This window comes from Corvus cornix, chromosome 9 (genome assembly GCF_000738735.6).
Source record: "Corvus cornix cornix isolate S_Up_H32 chromosome 9, ASM73873v5, whole genome shotgun sequence".
Classification (NCBI taxonomy): Eukaryota; Metazoa; Chordata; class Aves; order Passeriformes; family Corvidae; genus Corvus; species Corvus cornix.
In genome coordinates, this window is record NC_046339.1 from 1,224,702 (window position 1) to 1,240,977 (window position 16,276).

The following is a 16,276-nucleotide window of genomic DNA, read 5'->3' on the forward strand; positions in this document are numbered from 1 at the left end:
CCAAACCAGTTTGGAATCCTGTGACACTGGGAAGAGGTTTTCAGCAGAGGTTGGTGCAGCGTTGGTGAGCTGGGGTCCCTGCAGCCTTGGGGCTGAATTAAACCCCAGGTAACCCAGTCTGGTTTGGGCAGAAGGATCAGCTTTGCACCCCAGGGGTCCCTTCCAGCCACCCTCTGTGAAACCATGCCTGATTTGGCATGACAATTTCATAAAGCCCGATGAAATAAAACGTGTTTTCATCTGTGAGTTGTGCAGCGTGCTGCTGTCCCAGAGCAGTGGGGGCTGTGGGCAGCATGGGCAGCCCTGGGCCTGCCCTGCCAGCAGGGCCCGGAATGGTGACTCACAGCTGCTCCTGCTCACACCAAAACCCTGCCAGCTTCCCCCAGACCACGCTGAAAGAAAGGGAAAATGAAACTGCTCCCTGTGCCGCTCTCTGCGTGCTGCAGGGAGGTGGGTGCCACCAGCAGATCCTCTTGTTTGCAGTGCCCAGCCGGGCAGTGAGGCACAGGCTCGACTCCTGACCCTGGGAGCAGGTGGGGTTTGCAGCCCTGCATTTATCTGTGATCTTGGGGGCAGGTGGGGTTTGCAGCCCTGCATTTATCTGTGATCTTGGGGGCAGGTGGGGTTTGCAGCCCTGCATTTATCTGTGATCTTGGGGGCAGGTGGGGTTTGCAGCCCTGCATTTATCTGTGATCTTGGGAGCAGGAGGGGTTTGCAGCCCTGCATTTACCTGGGGCAGGTGCAGGCATTTCAGCCCAGAGGCTCGGTGACACACACCAGGTTTGTGCCGTGGCTGCCCTGGACCTGCTGTGCTGTGGGGTTTCTGTCCAGCAGCTGCCGAGGCACTGGGGGCTGAGGGGCTGACGGGGTCTGCGTGTCCTCAGTGGCCAATCTGGGATCCCCAGCAGGAGAAGGACAGGGAGCTGCTGGAGTGAATCCAGAGGAGGGTCTGGAGAGAGAAGGACACCTCTGCTGTGAGGAGAGGCTGAGAGAATTAGGATTGTTCAGCCTGGAGAAGAGAAGCTTCAGGGTGACCTAACTATGGCCTTCCAGGGCCTGAAGGAGCTACTGGAGACACAGAGAGAGACTCTGGACAAGGGCCTGGAGGGACAGGACCCAGGGAATGGCTTCCCAGTGCCAGACGGCAGGGCTGGATGGGAGATTGGGAAGGGATTGTTCCCTGGGAGGGTGGGGAGGGGGTGGGATGGAATTCCCAGAGCAGCTGTGGCTGCCCCTGGATCCCTGGCAGTGCCCAAGGCCAGGCTGGACATTGGGGCTGGGAGCAGCCTGGGATGGTGGGAGGTGTCCCTGCCCATGGCAGGGAGTGGGATGGGATGGGATGGGATGGGATGGGATGGGATGGGATGGGATGGGATTTAAGGTCCCTTCCAACCCAAACCATTCTGGGATTCCATGATCTATTTGAGCTGTGCTTATGAACCTTCCCATAAAGTCTTAACTACAGGAAAATAATCTTCCTTTTTGTGCACATGTATAAAACATTGGGTTTTTATTTAGATTACCCCCAAATTGTCAGAAATGATATTGGATTGGATTTTGTAGGTTTTGCAGGAAAAACAGAAAATTACACAGCTCTACCACATGTGCTTCTGGTCTGATCTCACTGGGAATCTGTTAGGAATTAGCTGTGGAGTTGATGGCTTCCAGAGTGGCTGCTTACCCAATGTGCTGCTTATTATTTTTATTTTTCACTGAAAACTTCACCGGTTGTTGCTGTTTCCAAGTAGGAGCTGGGGCACTGTGCCCTTGGATGCAAACTGGATGGTTAAATTCCTGAAAGCCAGCTCTGGGCAGGCTCTCCTGGGTGTTTTGCACATGCCAGGGGCTGCAGTGATGGTAATTCAGCCAAGGAAGAGGAAACAGTCCCCAGTTTTTTTCTGTGCCCATGGTTCATCAAGTCCTCGTGTACGTTCGGGCTGTGCCCCTCAGTCTCTGTCCTTGTCACAGCATGGGCTCACTGAAAGGTTGCTGGAAGGTTTCTGACTATGGTGAGAGCCATTCTGAGTCACAAAAATAAGTAAAATTAAACATGAATGAAACTGAGACGGATTTGGCCTGGTGAGACTTTAAGATGTGGTTGTTCTTGCAGCATTGAGCCCAGTATCAGTATTACAAAGTGTGACTTCTTTCTGTTGGCTTTGCATGTTTTGCAATAGGCTTTATTTTCATTACCAGAGAACATTTTTACATAAGCATTTGAATACATTTTCCTCTGTTCAGCAAGTTTTCAGCACAGGTTTCCATTTGTATTACCATTCTCCTTATTAGTGTGCACTTTTTTACCATGTTTTTCATTGAAATCTGCTTCCATGGATGTGGGACTTGGTGCTCACCAGCTCCCATTGACTTTGGTGAGAATTCTCTCCAGAGAAGACTTGCAGAAACCATCTGTATAATTAAATCCATCTATTCCCTCATGAAAAACTCCTGTCCATGCTCAGTGTGCATGAAAACTTCTGAAACCAAATTGAGTGAAAGAGGAAACAGCATTGAAAGAGACCACCCAAAGTACAGAACCAAACCAAGCATCATCCCTCTCCTTTTCCTTTATTCCAGAACTTGTGTCCATACTCCCACATCGAGGAAGAAGAAAAAATACCACATTTATTAATTACTGGCAGAGATCTTTTAAATAACAATTTTAAAAAGGTCAGAAAGAGCTGTCTGGGAAAATCTTCTCCACAGCAGCCTGCAAGGATGGGCAGAGGGCTCTGCTCTTTCTGGTGTCCATCCACACTAATCTGGGCTTAATCTGTTTTCACAGAGTCACGTTCCTGCTGTCAGGCTTGGCTGGTTCCCAGTGTTGTGCCTCACATCTGCTTGGCAGCTGGAGCCAAAGCTTCTCCCTTTTCTGTAGGAATTCTGACAGAAAACGGCAGGATGAATGACAGGAAATGGAAGTTGGATTCTTTAGCTTTGGGAAAGTGCAGGACAATGCACTGCTGAGGAATGCCCAGTGAAGGGACCAGAAGGGACTGCAGGTGGCCTGATGTGTCCAGAGGGTGCTTGGCCACCACTGTGGCTCGGAGCCAAGGGAAGGTGCCACCAGTTCTCGCAGCTTGGAGCTCTGCTCACTGCAGTCCACCTTCCATCGCTGGCACTGACATCTGAGCTCTTGGTACCACAGGTGCAGTACACAAAAATGGGTTTGATTGGTTTTGGCACCCATGGCAGGTGGTGGAGAAGGTGCTTTGACAATTAATTTCCATGATTTTTGCAAGGGTTTAGTCGAGTCCAAAGAAATCGTACCTTTCTCTTGAAAAAGCTGTTTATAAATGCTGATAGTTTGGGAATGGATCCAACAGGCCCTGTGTGTTTTACCTTGTATCATTCTCTCCCTGGTTTTTTTTGTTGTAGTCTAATGACCAACTTTCCTTTTCCCTTTACTGAAAAGAGAGGACCCTTCCAATTGTAGGATTTACCAGAAAAAGTGTGGCTGGCGGGAAATCCCACGCTGGGATCATCCATCAGCATTGCTAGAAATGACTGAAAGAGATATGTGGGAAAAGTTACAGAAATTCAGGAAATTGTGGCGAAATGATAAATTTAAGAACAGGAGTGACAGATTTGGCTTCTGGGAAGATACATCAGAGAACTTTGATGGACTGTCTTGGGAGCTGTCCTTCAGAGACAAGGTCACCTCACTTTGTTTGCTGTTGCATTCTGAGGAAAAATCATGTTTTTTCTTTCACTTTTAGATCTGTTGCAATGATTTGTCATTGGATTTTTTCCCATGTAGTTCACGGTGCTGCCTTTTTGGTAGAAACTTTGATTTTAAATAATTCTTAGGCTTTCTAGAAAGGCAGCTCTTGTTCACAAGCTTATTTAGAGATGCCCAAGTTGATGTGGCTGCCCCATCCCTGGAGTGTTCCAGGCCAGGTTGGATGGGGCTTGGAGCAACCTGGGATAGTGGAAGGGAGTTGGGACTGGATGAGCTTTAAGGTTTCTCCCAACCCAACCCATTCCATGATTCTGTGATATGTTCATGGAGATGAAAATCAGATTAAGCCATGTGCTGTTGTTTCAGTTTATGGGGCTTCACATCTTCAAGTTATGGCTTTTCTTAGGATTTAAAAACATAGAAAAGGATGATATAAAGGCACACAAAACCAGATGAGATAATTAAACTAAGAAAACTGGGATATGTACTGGGGAAAAAGGCAGTGGCTGATTGGAGCTGAGGTGGTGCGTTCTGACAGATAACATCTGGAGAAGCACGTAACACCACTACGTTAGTGCCAAGGTTTCAGGTGAAGTAAATTCCAGGCGAGTTTTGGGTCCACCTTCCTGCATGTGTTTGCTCTCAGCTTTATGTACAACCCATATGATTTAAAGCATTTCATGTGTCAGTGTAGTTGAACTTGATGTTTTCTGGTGGGATAAAAAGCCCCGAACAGACAAAACCCAGCTTTTTGCTGTAAAGGTACTCTGCTCGTGTGCACCACTCTGCCTGGGAGCAGGGAGCTGCAGGTCTGGCATGGAAACAAACCACTAAAGTGAATTCATTTAGTGTAAACACAGACACAACCTCGTGTTTTTGTTTTCAGATTTAACAAATCAGGTGGAGACAGCTGGCCTGCAGCTGCAGAAGGTGACAGCAGAGATGGACCACTACAAGAAGCTGTTACTGTAAGAATCCTGTTCCTTGATTGCTTCCCACTGCACAAAAAACACATAAACCACTTTTTTTTTCCAGCAAGTGCTGCTTGTCACGATGATCTGAGAAGGTTTTGGCCAACAGAAGAACTATTTTATCTTCATGTTATTATTTCTAAGCACCTGCCTGAGCCAGCCTGGCTGTGGGAGCAGGGCTTCCTGTCTCCAGCAGGCATTAATGGAACTGCAGAGGAGGGATAATGAGCCTGATCCAGTGCCTCACATAACACACAGGTGTAGGATGCATTTTGGGAAATCCACATAAATTCAGGACTGAAAATGTGTGTGGGAAGTAGTGTGTACTGACAGAGCAAGGGGGAATGGTTTCCCACTGCCAGAGGGCAGGGTTAGGTGGGATATTGGGAAGGAATTGTTCCCTGGGAGGGTGGCGAGGCCTGGCACAGGTTTTCCAGGGAATTTGTGGCTGCCCCTGGATCCCTGGCAGTGCCCAAGGCCAGATTGGATGGGGCTTGGAACCACCTGGTCTGTGGAAGATATGAGTGGAACAAGATGGGCTTTAGGGTCCCTTCCAACCCAAACCACTCCAGGATTTTGTCACACTCCCAGAGCACTCCACAGCCCCTCAGAACACTCCCACAGCTGGAGCCTGACACCCCAACACCACCCAAACATTCCAAATTCTACAGCCAAGTGCTGAAAACCTCAGTGGGCGCTGGAGCAGCCTGGGGACATCATCTCCAGGAGAATTCAGAGGGTGCCAGAGGATGCTGGAAAGGCACAGGCCCTGCTCCAAATGTGAAGCTCAGGAGTCAGGAACTGGCACTGCCTGGCTCAAGACCATCCAATGTCACTCTTCTCCCACATGTTCCTGAAATTTAAGCAAAGGATTCCTGCCTTTCTGCTCTGCACTTTCTGGTTTCAGTTCCTTTATTCAGGGGGGCTGACCATGACCAAGTTGCAAATATTTGGGATGCTTAGCAACAAAGTATTTCAGAGATAATGTAAGGATTGAGTGGGAAACAAAGATGTCATGAACACAGTTAAATAAACACTGAGGGCTTTCCAAGTGTAAATTAACATTTCAGTGTAATATGGGCAGAGTTTAATAAAACAACATATTCTATATCTGTTTAAATGTAAATATGAAGCTTAACCATGGTTATTAATTGGTGAAATGATGACATAATGACATGAAACCTGCAAAGGTTCCAGCCCTTTTATCTCCAAAATTGGGATTTGTTCCATTTTATTCATTTATTACTCCAAACTGTCATCAGTGTTGCAAGATCTCACTTCTTGTTTGCAACAGTTGTGATCCAGGTCAGGCTGAGATGGCACTGGAAGTGTAACTTCCAATTGTTAACAACTTTGCTAGAGCTGACAGAACTTTCTATTCGTGGCCTTTCACCTGGAATGGAAAATGCAAGGTGGGAAATGCACCAGAAGTGATGTCCAGGCTGCTGCAGGAGTAAGGGCTCATTTCTTTGGATAATACCCTTTTATTTCCAATGTTTTTCAGGGTGAAGTCAACAGAACTTGATGTCTGTCAAAATGAACTGAAAAAGATCAAATATGAAAATGGAATTGCTGAGGCCAGGTAAATGCTGAAATGATATTTCATTATAGATATTTTTGAGCAGTGAGAGCAAAAACTTTATGATTTTTAATGCATTTTTATACAATATTTTTTAAATTTTTCTTTCAAATGTCTAGATTTTACTTCATGATGAATATGGGGGGTTTTGACTGATGTTTTCTTTTCTAGGCATTTTTATTTCTGTCTATAAGTAAGAATGTAGTAACTACAATGCTGCTACTCCTTTATTTCATCTGTAGACTTACAAAAGAGCTGAAGGAAAAGGAGGAATCCCTTCTCATTTGCCAACAAGTCTGCAAACATTTACAGGAGGAAGTGGCTGAGAAAGAAAGGAAAGAAGAAGATCTGAAGAGAAGAACTGGGAGATCAGAGAGTGAGCTGGAAACCCTGAAAGCTCTCCTGAGCCAAACAGAGCAGGAGCTGCTGATGCTGAAGCAGGAAAGGTAAAGGGAGCTGAGCTGGACTCAGGTTCTCCTGAAAATTCTGGAGATTTTGGAGGTCATTGGATTGGTTTTTTAAATTATTACGGGATAGAAAAAACTTGAATGGAAGAGAAAAAAAGAAAAGGTCCTATAAAAAAATAGGAGTAGAAAAGTTCTGCTTGGACTGCAGGGCTTCAGCTGGAGTTTAATCTGAGCCCAAATCCCATTTCTTGCAGCTGTTCAGCTGCTCTTTGTGCTAAAGGTGCAGGGAATGTTCAAACCCCTGAAATGCAGAACAGTTGGTGCCTCCTGGCACTTTCAAATGCTGAAAACAAGCCCGTGGTTGTCAGGAGTAAAACTGGATACGAAGATTCTAGTGCAGGTAATTAAAAAAATACGGATTCAGGTTGGTGAGTCCAAAGCAAAGGCACTCAAACTCGATCCCAGTCCAGGGAAAACAGTCCTCAGAAGCCCAGTGCTTTATTTTCCACATCTCAAAAGCAGTTCCAGGGACAATGGCAGCTTTGTTCATAGCTGAGACCCTTCAGAGCCAGACTGAACTGGTGAAGAGTTGCTCTCACACCTCCCCAAGCACCAGATCCTATCCAAGACCCTGGCTGAGGAATACTGACGGCATTTTTGTGGTGGACAAGTTGTTAACAACATCAATGACAGGAACTTAACCTCTCCAGGAGTCTTGCCCTACAAGCCCCACGTAACAAACAGTACCTTGAACAACAGAAAGCACTCTGGGGTTTTCATTCCAAACCCATTACAATTTGTAAATTAATGATCCTAACATTCCAAGTCCATGAAATACAATTTCTGGTTGGAATATTTTAAGTTTCTCTGTGTTCTTTGAAATTTGTCTTGAGAAATATCAAAAAAATATTAAAATACCATTTGAAGTGGCAGGCCAAGTTCTGTATTTTCTTTAAAACACGAAATTCAGGAAGCAGGTGAGGGCATGGTGGAGATGCCAAGTGGCAACTCCTGCCCTGCCTCCGGGCAGGATTCCTGGGATTTATTGCAAATATACAAATATACATACTGAACAAAATATAAATACTGAACAAAATATAAATACTGAGCAAAAGGGGAAGGAGAAGCAGGACTTCAGTGCAAGGAAATGGATTGCAGCAGTGTGGGCAGGGCCCAGCTTTACATGGAATTTTTGTTTTTAGGGAGCTGCTGCTGGTGTCGCAGCAGAGCAGGACGGAGCAGCTGCAGGAGGCGCTGAGGCAGAAGGTGCGGAGTGAGGACTCCTGGAGGGACAAGGTGACTCTGGGGGCTCTGCTTTGGGGCTTTTCAGTTTCACAAAGGGCACAGGAAGGCAGGGAAGGACCTCCTCAGGTGCCACATGTGATGGAATCATGGACTCATACAAAGACTGGTTTGGAAGCCACTCAGCCAAAAGTTCTATCAGGAACACACAAATCTTGTTTGCCTGGGACCTCTGGGTCTGCTGGGGCCTCAAATGCAGAAATTTACAGGGAAGGGTTTGTTTTGGGGTGCCTCCTATTTCTAAAAGCACATTTAATGTTTGCTGAAGTTCATGGAATCACAGGATCCCAGACTGGTTTGGGTTGGAGGGACCCTAAAGCCCACCCAGTGCCACCCCTGCCATGGGCAGGGACACCTCCCACTGTCCCAGGCTGCTCCAAGCCCCAATGTCCAGCCTGGCCTTGGGCACTGCCAGGGATCCAGGGGCAGCCCCAGCTTGTCCAAAGTATCCTTTGTACAAGGAGTTCTCCTGCCAGCCTCGTCCAGTGGGGTTTGGGAAGCTGTTTCCCATAAACAGCTGGCACCATGTCAACTGTGTTTTCATCTGCAGCTTTTTCCCTTGAGCACCAAAAAACCCGGAACTGAATAAGAAAAAAAAATATATTTATATATTAAAAAAAATTATATATTAAAAAGAATAAGGAATTAAAACAAATGTATATATCCGTGAAAGAAAATTTAAAAGCAGAGTTGAACAATAACTGTGACTTGTCTGATGTAAGCCTCACATAATTGATGACTGAAATTACTGTATTTTTTGTTTCAATGTCTGAAAGCTTTATTTAGTCCCAGGAAAATCTGGGGACTGGTAGCAATTAGGATCAGTTACATTTCTTTGAAAACACCTTCACTGCCCTGTCACAGGATATAATTTGGGAAGGGGATCATGCTGCTCCATAATCACAGAGTGTTTTCAACCTGACATGAGAACAAGATAAAGATTGGTGGGAGGGAGAAGGAGCAGTATCAGCTTTGGTGTCACAGCCATTAAAATGCAGCCGTGGCAAGGCCCCAAAACCGGGCTCAGCAGCCAAAAAAATTCAACAAAGTGACAACGTTGCCTTTGGTTTGTGCCACTGCAGAGTATCAAGGGCTCAAGATTTCTGTCTAAAATACACATAAACCTTAAGTTGTTATAGTGGAACAACAAAAAAAATCACTTTTAGGAAATAATTTAAGAAATGACTCCATTGGAACACACCATATTTAGAGAATCCCAGAATTACTGAGGTTGGAAAAGTCCCCCAAGACCATCGAGCCCAACCTTTCAGTGACCACCCATCACCTTGTCACCAGCCCAGAGCCCCGAGTGCACGTCCAGTCCTTCCTTGGCCACCTCCAGCTGTTGTCCATCCTTCCAGTGCTTGACCACCCTTTCCGTGGAGAAATTCCTCCTGCAATTCCTCCTGCACACATTTGTTTTCTGGACTTTAAAAATATTAATTAATGAGGAGCATGTAAGTGGGTTTAAATCAATTAGTGGCCATTATGCTCTCTTGGAACATCAGCTTCCACTTTATTTCCTGTCCTGGTTCTCAGCTTCATTAATTTCAAATATTAGATGTGAAATGTTTGTGTAAATGAGCTCAGGTTTCTCTATTGCCTTTATTTGTGTAGTCTTTGTAGTCAAGTAGCCTCCAACAAGTGGTCAGGATCTATAATAAGAGGTAAAATTAATAAATTTGGGGAGTTATGTTCAGAATCCCAACTCCCATCTAAGAATATAGAAATAATAATAATAATAATAATAACAATAATAATAAAATAATAATAGTCTACTTTGAGCATCTTACAAATACAGCAATTTTAAGCTAAACCTTAATGGGGCATTTGCATCTCTTCCACACCCAGAAGTGGGTGTATTTTGGTTTAAGAAATGATGAAAATATTTCCAGTTTCTCTTTTCCCCCTAAAGAGTTCAGGGAGATTTATTATACTTCTGCTCATAATTAATGTGTGAAATTAGATAATTGTAATTAAGCTCATTGTGGGCTTTTGTGCTTTTAATCACTTGAAGTAATGAGGTTTGAGTTGTGCATTTAATGTGCCTGTTGTGCTCTCAGCCTGCTGCAATTAAATCCATTAGAATCAGCCTGCACAAAGGGAATGGGAACATCCTGGGTTAGGAAAAGCATTTTCCTAAATGCAGCCTTCAGGGTTTCCTCCAGAATCCAGGCTTTTCTGTTGGGGAAATTACGGCTGAATTATTGGAGAAGCTGTATGGACTGGGATATTTTACCCAAAACTCCAGCCTGGAGAAGGGTCTGGGATGAACTTCCAGGGCCTGAAGGAGCTCCAGGAGAGCTGGAGAGGGACTGGGGACAAGGCATGAAGGGACAGGAGCCAGGGAATGGCTTCCCAGTGCCAGAGGGCAGGGATGGATGGGAGATTGGGAAGGAATTGTTCCCTGGGAGGGTGGGCAGGCCCTGGCACAGGGTGCCCAGAGCAGCTGGGGCTGCCCCTGGATCCCTGGCAGTGCCCAAGGCCAGGCTGGACATTGGGGCTTGGAGCAGCCTGGGACAGTGGGAGGTGTCCCTGCCCATGGCAGGGGTGGCACTGGGTGGGCTTTGAGGTCCCTCCCATCCCAGACCAGTGTGACAATGCCACTGACACCCTCTTGTCCCCCAGCTGGAAATGGACCTGGCCAAAGGGGAGGCTCGGCACAAAGAAGCAATTCTGAAAGTCAGGGAAGAGGCCAGAGTGGAGCTGGACCTGGAGAGACAAAAACAGCAGGAACTGATCACAAAATATCAGAGAGAACACGAGGAGCTCCAGCAGAAGGTGTGCAATGCTCAAGAGAAAACTTGTGGCAGAAGATCACATAAATCTGTGAATGTGAAGGAATAAAACCTTCTCTCTGTGTCGTCCTCTATCTGGCTGATACAGTACTTTTTCCCACTCTTAGTATATGTAATTTTTTTTTAATGGAACAGGCTGAAAATAACTATTCCAGTCCAAGTTAATTGGTGTGGAAGTTCTTTCTCATCTCACATTTTCACCACCAAAACTCCATCTATGTCCCCAGACTAGTTGTTAATTATATTTAATCTGACATCATCATTTTTTTAAAGCTTGGGACTGTTTCAGGCTGTGATGAGGTGCCACAAGCCCACCCACATTTTTCCCCCTTCCCAAGTGAACCCAGCAGCTCCAGGGTGAGGGGCCAGTAAAGCTGGGCTGGACTGGTGCTGCCACCACAGGGGGTTGGGGGCTCCAGATCCCCCTCCAGTTTTATACAGAAATTGAGAAACTGTACCTGCAACCTGAGTTTTCAAAAGGTTTGAAACAATTCCTGAGAAACCTGGAAAAATTAAAAGGAAGTGATGAGGTTATATTGTTATTTAAAATCTGGGGCATTGTGCAGTGGTTTAGAGATGAGAATAAGGTTGGCTTTGTTCACTTGACAAATATTTAACCATGAGTTTTAAACCCTGAGGAAACACCAACTTGCACTAAATTTATCTTGAAGTTAAATTTTCCCATTTTTACCTCAATGTCTCTGTTTGATCCTGAACACTCTAATTAATCTCTGTGTTCTCAATGAGTGGTGATTAATTTGCAGCTCTCTGGTGTCCTCTGAGGGTATTATGTAAATTCAGAGCTTTTTTTTCCTCTCTGAGGACCTGTAAGTTTAAATTTGTTGGTTTTTTCCTCAAGTTAACATTTGTCTGCTATTAATTCTCCATATTTAGAGGTACTGAGTGGAGATTAATTCCTGTCTGATCTCACCCAGATCCCAGGTTTAATATCTAGTGCCACCAAGAGCTTGAGGATGGAGACGGAAATTCTGGAGAAGAAGCTCCAAGATGCCCAAATGAAACTGGCAGAGAAAGATGGAGACAAGGAAAAAGAAATCCAGAGCCTTAAAAGGCTCATCAGTGAGCTTGAATTCCAGCTGACCATGGAAAAGAGCAACAATGAATCATTCCTGGATAAACTGAGGAAAGAAATTAAGCACAAGTCAGATGAACTGGAAAAATTAACCCAGGAGAGGACACAGCTGATTCACAGTTTGAATCAAGTTCAAGAGGAGGTAGGAACATAACCCAGGAAATGCCTGGTTATTTTTACTTGGAGACATGTGATATCTAAAATCATTCAAAGTTCTGTGTTTCAGACCAGAAAATCCATTGACATGCAAAGATTTCCCAAACAAATCCATTGTCATTTCCTAAATATGGTAGATCACAAAAGATGGGAAGTTTTAATTCAGCAAACACTTAAATTAGTGTTTTATAGGAAAATGTATCTATTTTTCAGGTCCTGCAAGGCCTGCCTTAGTCTGTAGCCTCATGCCCCACTGCCCAAACATTGAGTAAACAAAAATGAATTCCCAGTTCTTAGAGTAGAAAACATGGATATTTCTCATTCCTTGGACTGGTGTCCCAGCTCCCACCAGTGCAGCCACGTTCCCTAACTCAGGAATGCATAAAAATGAACTAAATGCAAAGAGAAATTTGACTGATGGATGTTCTGACCACAAGCGTTTGCTGAATGCTTGGAATATAATGGGAAGGGAGGAGAGAGCTGCTCCATGAGAAATGTGGAGTCAGGGACTGCAGATAAGATTAGGCTGGAATGTCCAAAGCAGTTAAGTGACAGGAAAAAGAACTGGTCAACAGTGAAAATAAAACTCTTCCAAGTGAATTAGTGCTGGGGCTGGTACTGAGTTACTCCTTGGAAAGGTGGGAAAGCTGTGAGTGGAATTACAGTGAGGTTGTGCCCAATCTGTGCCCAGTCCAGGGTGGGGACACGAGGTAGAGGGGCATTGGCAGTGCTGGGACAACAGAGGGACTCCATGGCCTTTCCAGGAGTGATTCCATGATTCCAAGTGTTCATACCTGATTCCACACCTGATTCCAATCCTGATTCCATGGCTCCATGCAGGTTGTGCTCTCCCACTGCAGAGGGTTCAGGGAAAAGCAGCTCTGACTCCCTTCGGTGTCACTGCACCTCTGTCCTTTACCTTTCCTTCCCAAGAGCAGAAATACCTTCTGAGCCCTTCCTTGGGATTTCCCACCGGCTCCCGAGGGAACAGGGGGGCGGTGCAGGGCAGGTCCGTGTCCCGGGAGTGTCCAGGTTTGAGGGACGGCGCTTTTCCCGGCGTTTCTCTTTGCAGAATGCCCTGCTGCAGGACACGGTGCGCCGGGAGTGCGAGGAGCGCTTCGAGCTGACGGCGGCGCTGGGCCGGGCCCGGGAGCAGGTGCTGGAGCTCCGCAGGCTCAGCGGGACCCTGCCGGCCTCGCCGCGCTCCCTCCCCGCCGGGGAGCTGCGCCTGTCCGGGCACTTCGGAACGGCCAGGGCCGCCAGGGGCCCCGGCTCCATGGATCCCATCCCTCCCAAGGGAAGGGCGGCCTCGCTGAGCGAGCCCCGGAGCCGGGTTCTTGCCGGGATGAGGCGCCGGCCGAGCCAGCTCTGACAGCTCCACCTGCGAAACCATTCCAGCCTCCAACTCGTCCATTTCTACAACTTAAAAGTCCAGTTAAATTTTTATTTATTTTTGATGCAATAATGTTTACCTGTCCGTTAATTTATTCACGGTGTAGTGAAATGCTGGGTGCATCTCAAGATGAGAAAAGTAAAAAGAGTCTCTCCAAGAGGAGCACAAAGAGCAGCACATCTTCAATGGGTGGGATTGAAATCAGAGAACCCCTGGATCCCAGAAGGTTTGGGTTGGAAGGAACCTTAAAGCTCATCCCGTTCCAATGCCCTGGCCCTGGGCAGGGAATAATGGCCCATCCTCACAGGATCCAGGATGGATGGGGCTTGGAGAAGCCTGGCAAAGGGAAGGTGCAACTGGACGAGCTTTGAGGTTCCTTCCAACCCAAACCAGTCTGTGATTCCATGATTTCAAATCTGGGCTCTTACCCACAGCCCCCTGTTTGTGTCCTGCAGCAGCAGCTGGAGTAAAGGGGAGTGGGCCAGAGAGGAACAGCACGTAAAATAACGGGAGCAGGAACGGGATCATGGTTCTGGCATGAGGGAGTGGCCAGGTCCTGGATCCAAACCAAGTCCAGAACAAATATTTCCCTTCTCCCCCTCCCTCCCAGAACCCAGAGCTCCTGCTGCTAAGCAATAAGCAAAATAGGGAAATGTCAGGGACCCTTTTTTACTGGCTTTGAAAACAATTTAATGGATCTCACCACGTCAAGGAAAGTTTACCAAGTGTTTTCCATGGTGGGATGAAGGGCAGCAGCACAAAGTGCCACAGAGGATGTGGACACCTCATTATAGCCCTGAAATTTTAGGAAATCAAACTTCCTGAAGGGAGTGTTTCTTGTAGGAGTGGTGTCAGGGACCTTGCACTCCAGGACTTGTGGCACGAGGCAAAGCCAAACAAAGCTCCAGGCTTGGAACAAACCTGTCCCTGTGGATCCTGCCCTGCTGGCTGTGGGCAGCATTCCAGCCCTTCCCTTGGACAAAACATCCCATGGCATGGGGCTGTCTTGTCCTTCCCTGCTGGAAAGGCTTCAGCTTGCCCATGGCAGAGCTGGGCGTGCTGCCTGCTCTGGAGTGAGCTCCTGCAGTCCTGAACCTTTCCAGAAAGGATCAATGCTCTGTGCCAGGCCTGATTCCTGTGGGCAGGAAAATGGGGCTCAGGGGATGGGTCTGATCCTTCGTGTGAGCCCCAAACACGAGCCATGGTGGGGTCCATCCCTGCTCCCAGCTAACGAGAGACAGCACAAGAGGAAGCCACGGAACCTCAGTCAGTGCCTCGGTGTGGCTCACCCTTTTTCCACCCAAAGTTGCCCAAAACATAATGTTCTCCACAGATAATATTGTGGAGAGCCCAGCCCACGCGTGGTGCTGCTGCTCCTTCCGCAGGAGATGGGATTAGCCCTGGCCATACACAGCTTGCCATGGATATCACTTCCCTCCCACTGGGATATCACAAACCAAAGCTGGGATGATCACTAGACCTTGCTCTGAGGTGTGTGTAGGATCTGGGATCCCGACTGTGCCTTGCAGATGGAGTTTTTCTACAAAAGAAAAAATTGGACTGCAGGAAAAAGCATCTTAGTTCCTAAGCAGTGTTAAAAGTGCATGGAAATAGAAACTGATGCCACAGATCATTAAAATATATTAACCAGAACAAATCAAGACTGTCTTGCTTTGTACTGTGCATTTTCAATACCAGAAAAAGAGCAGGATAATGAAATTGAGGGAATTTCCTTTCTCAGACAAGCCCCCACTGCTGCATTTTTAGTTATTTAAAAGAGGCCCTTATTTCCTTCATGAAAATTCGATGTTGGGTTTTGTCCTTGGTGGTCACAGGTGGTCGAGAGTGTCCTGCTGGAGGAGGAACAACCCCCAAACAGCCGTAATGGTGTGAAACCCTAATCCAGGGGTGTCATCCTCACAGCACGGCACAGAATTCACTTGGGTGGGATGATGAAAAGGGCGCTGCCAGGGATTAATGTTGAGGGGATTTTAACACCAGAGATATAATTTGTGTGGAGCATCTGGCACTGCCCTGGGAGCTGTGCCCAGATCATGATAAACCTTCCATACCAGCTCCCATGGATTGTTTTCCTTGGCCCTTCAGGCTCTGGATCCCTCCGTGCTCCACCCCGAGTGGGGACAGGGATCAGTGCCAGGGTGGGACTCTGCTCCTTCCCAGTGAACCGAGGGATGGGCACAGGTGCCACCAGACCTCTCAGGGGATGGAGACCATTCCAGTGAGGGGGGTTTGCCCCTCAGTGTCTCTGAGGCCACTTCTCCACTTCTCCACCCTCCCTTCTGTTCCCTGCAGTGGGATTTAGTCAAGAATAGCAGGACCCAGGCACTGGTGCCAGGCACGGAATGAACACAGGGTGGGAAATGTCAGGGAAAGGGGGGAACAACCCAGGGGGTCCGGGATGGGAGGAAAGGGCTGACATTTGGGAAAGTCTCAGTGCAAGAGAGAGGAAAATGCCCTCCCCCGGGCAGTGGTGGAGCCCCTTGCTTGAGTCATTCAAAGTGGGCGGGAAAAATCCATGGAAAATGTCCTGTCAGGAGCAGCCCTGAGCTGCAGGAGTGGCTGAACCGAGTGCCCCAAAGGGTGTTTTCCATCTCCTGATTTATGTGACATGGAAAGTGGTTTGGTTTGGCCTGGCACCACTCCAGGGAGTAATGCCCAGCTGGCACCTACCTGCCTTGAACTCCAGGGAAAGAGTCCTGGCAGAAACCTCTGGGCACAGAGGAAAGGAGCCTGGAGAGCCACAGAATGCAGCAAGCTCTTCTTCCTGCTGGAGGGTCACACTCTGTGCTGCCCAAATGTCCTTCACCATCATCATCATCATCATCACAGGCTGGGTTGAGTTGGAAGGACCTTAAAGCTCAACCCGTCCCCTGT

General features: G+C 47.1%; 1 protein-coding gene across 8 annotated transcripts in view; it reads left to right on the forward strand.

Moving 5' to 3' along the window:
- Positions 1-15,042, forward strand: part of LEKR1 (leucine, glutamate and lysine rich 1) — a 35,636-nt gene extending 20,594 nt beyond the window's left edge. For all 8 annotated transcript variants that reach the window (XM_010397445.3, XM_019284721.2, XM_019284719.2 and 5 more), the window contains 7 exons: positions 4,569-4,650; positions 6,158-6,235; positions 6,475-6,678; positions 7,842-7,935; positions 10,570-10,722; positions 11,675-11,974; positions 13,061-15,042. In XM_010397445.3, the coding sequence (XP_010395747.2) occupies positions 4,569-4,650; positions 6,158-6,235; positions 6,475-6,678; positions 7,842-7,935; positions 10,570-10,722; positions 11,675-11,974; positions 13,061-13,360 (1,211 nt within the window). In that variant the 3' untranslated portion in view covers positions 13,361-15,042. The remainder of the gene's footprint in view (positions 1-4,568; positions 4,651-6,157; positions 6,236-6,474; positions 6,679-7,841; positions 7,936-10,569; positions 10,723-11,674; positions 11,975-13,060) is intronic.
- The last annotated feature ends 1,234 nt before the right edge of the window (positions 15,043-16,276 follow it).